Source organism: Elephantulus edwardii, unplaced genomic scaffold (assembly GCF_000299155.1).
Source record: "Elephantulus edwardii isolate Elephantulus edwardi_28Jun2011 unplaced genomic scaffold, EleEdw1.0 scaffold00158, whole genome shotgun sequence".
In the NCBI taxonomy this organism is placed as follows: domain Eukaryota; kingdom Metazoa; phylum Chordata; class Mammalia; order Macroscelidea; family Macroscelididae; genus Elephantulus; species Elephantulus edwardii.
This window is the reverse complement of record NW_006399908.1, coordinates 1,335,637-1,337,873: the sequence shown is the minus strand read 5'-3', so window position 1 is coordinate 1,337,873 and position 2,237 is coordinate 1,335,637. Positions and strand designations below refer to the sequence as shown.

Sequence of the window (2,237 nt, the reverse complement as noted above, 5' to 3'; positions counted from 1 at the left end):
TGGGGTTGGTATTTGTATTGGGATTGCATTAAATGTGTAAATTGCTTTTGGTAGTATTGCCATTTTCACAACATTGAGTCTTCCTATCCATGAGCAGGGGTATTCTTCCACTTTTCAAGATCTCTGTGGCTTAGTGGTAAGGAGTTGTGCTGCCAACCCAAAGGCACACGGTTTGAATCCACCAGCTGCTTCATGAGATAACGATCAATCTCCTCTTAGGGAGCTCTGGTGGCCTAGTGGCAAGAAGCTGCACTGCAATCCCAGAATAAACTTTTTGACTCAGATGCATTACCCTGGGCTACTGCTCAGTTGATTCAAGCTCACAATCATGGCTAGCTCGGTGGAAGGGAAAGACCAGTTTTCTTTCTGTTAAACAAAACATGACTGAATTTTATTGGTATAGATCATTCTGATACGGATCACAGCCACATAGTGATTTTGACTAGCAGAAATACTAGGCTTTCTGAAGTAAGGCAATCTGAGAATTTGTCATTTTATGTTCACATGCCTGTTTAACACCTACAGCTTCATCACGAATGCTGTAACATTTGATTACCACTGAGTAGAGCTCAGAAGCCCTGCTGGTGTAGCATGTACTGTATCTGGATGCTAACCCACAGATCAGCCACTGGACTCTTCCCAGTGACTGGGGGGAAGATGGTGATCTTCTCCTGTGAAGGTTACAGCCTTGGAACCTGATGGAGAGCAGCTCTAGGTCAGAACTGATGTGGCAGCAGTGGGTAAGGGTATAGATGAGATAGAATTTTAGAAACAGATGAAAATTTCCCTTTGGTTTTGACCTCTGCAGTCGTTAAAATAATAGTGAAAACTCAAGAATGGGAGCTTTTATTTCAGTTTGTACCCCTTTGCTATTTATAACCATCAAGAGCCAAGAAACAAAATAATGAAACCTACAGAAATTAGCGATGCCTATTCTTTTGATGTTGGCTCATAGCTGGCCCTCCAGCAGATTTTCAGAGGCGGTAAATTGCACAGGAGGCGAATGCCCATCAATGTTTGAATCCTTGAACAACTGTTGTTCCATACACATGATTTCTTTCTTGTTGTTATCCTGGTTGAAATAGGAGAGAATTTGTGTTTTAAACCATAATCACTTATATGTTTTGGCAACAGCTGTGAACACAAGTCTGATTATGTGGTTCGTGTGTATTTTGTTTTCTGGGTACACAGGTATTAATAATTACTTGTCTGTTTTACTAGTGAATCCATGTTATATTTATACCATTGGGATACAAATTTTTATCACCTGTTGATCACTCTGAGGCTATCCATTTACTTCACAGTTGTTTTTCATAGTTCCAAAATTCAGAAGTTTGAAATTCAGTTTTTCTGTGTGCCACATAACAGTTTTGGATGAATAAAAACAAAACTAAACAAGGTATTAGATACTTAAAATTAAACAAGGTTTTAGTTTGAAAATGACTCTTCTAGTGGGGCGCCATTACCAAAATGGCAAAATCAGCTTCAAGGAGCCAGCCCACACCTCCCAAAACATCAAAACACAGCATCTGTTGTGTTTTCCAAATTGATAATTCCCTCATAGCAAAATAAGCTGGCCAGCATATGTGTCTTTTGTGTTTTCAAAGAATCTATTCCACCCTGAGATGTAAGTAAAATACTTGTCCTTAGGTCTTGCCTGCTCTTGCCAACTTGACTTACAAATGTATTTGCTGCACAGGCTTTGAACAGCTTGATATCTTTGATGAAGTTGATGGGACCCAAGCATGTCAGCTCTGTGAGAGTGAAGATGATGACTACTCTAAGAACTGGCCTTCGATTCAAAGATGAATTTCCTGAGTTGTGTTACAGGTAAGGGATTGTTTGATTTTTTTAATTTTAATTTTTCCATTTCATGAATCCATATTTCTTTGATGGATATTGGGCTTAAAATATAAATTAAGGCAGAATGGCTCTCTTATTTAAAAGAAAGTACCTTTACATTATTTTTCTCTTTGACTCTTTTTGGATTTTTTTCTCCTTCCTTTTTTTATTTTAATGAAAGTTTACAGAGATGTTGGATTTCCATTCATTCATTGTTGGACACTTTCCTCCCTGCCCACCCTTCAGATTCTGAAGTCATCATTTTGCTTATAAATACTTGAGATATGCATCTGAGAATAAGGATAATAAAAATATATATAAATAGGGGTCGTGGGCACAGGGAGGAAAATGTGTAACAATGAATGAATGAAAATTGAAAAAAAAATATATTCAAA

General features: G+C 37.9%; 1 protein-coding gene across 1 annotated transcript in view; it reads left to right on the top strand.

Annotated features, from left to right (window-relative positions):
- ATR (ataxia telangiectasia and Rad3 related) overlaps window positions 1-2,237 on the top strand; it is a 161,723-nt gene that overhangs the window by 49,553 nt on the left and 109,933 nt on the right. Inside the window, exon 18 of the mRNA XM_006895105.1 lies at window positions 1,700-1,830. Within this exon, the coding sequence (XP_006895167.1) occupies window positions 1,700-1,830 (131 nt within the window). The remainder of the gene's footprint in view (window positions 1-1,699; window positions 1,831-2,237) is intronic.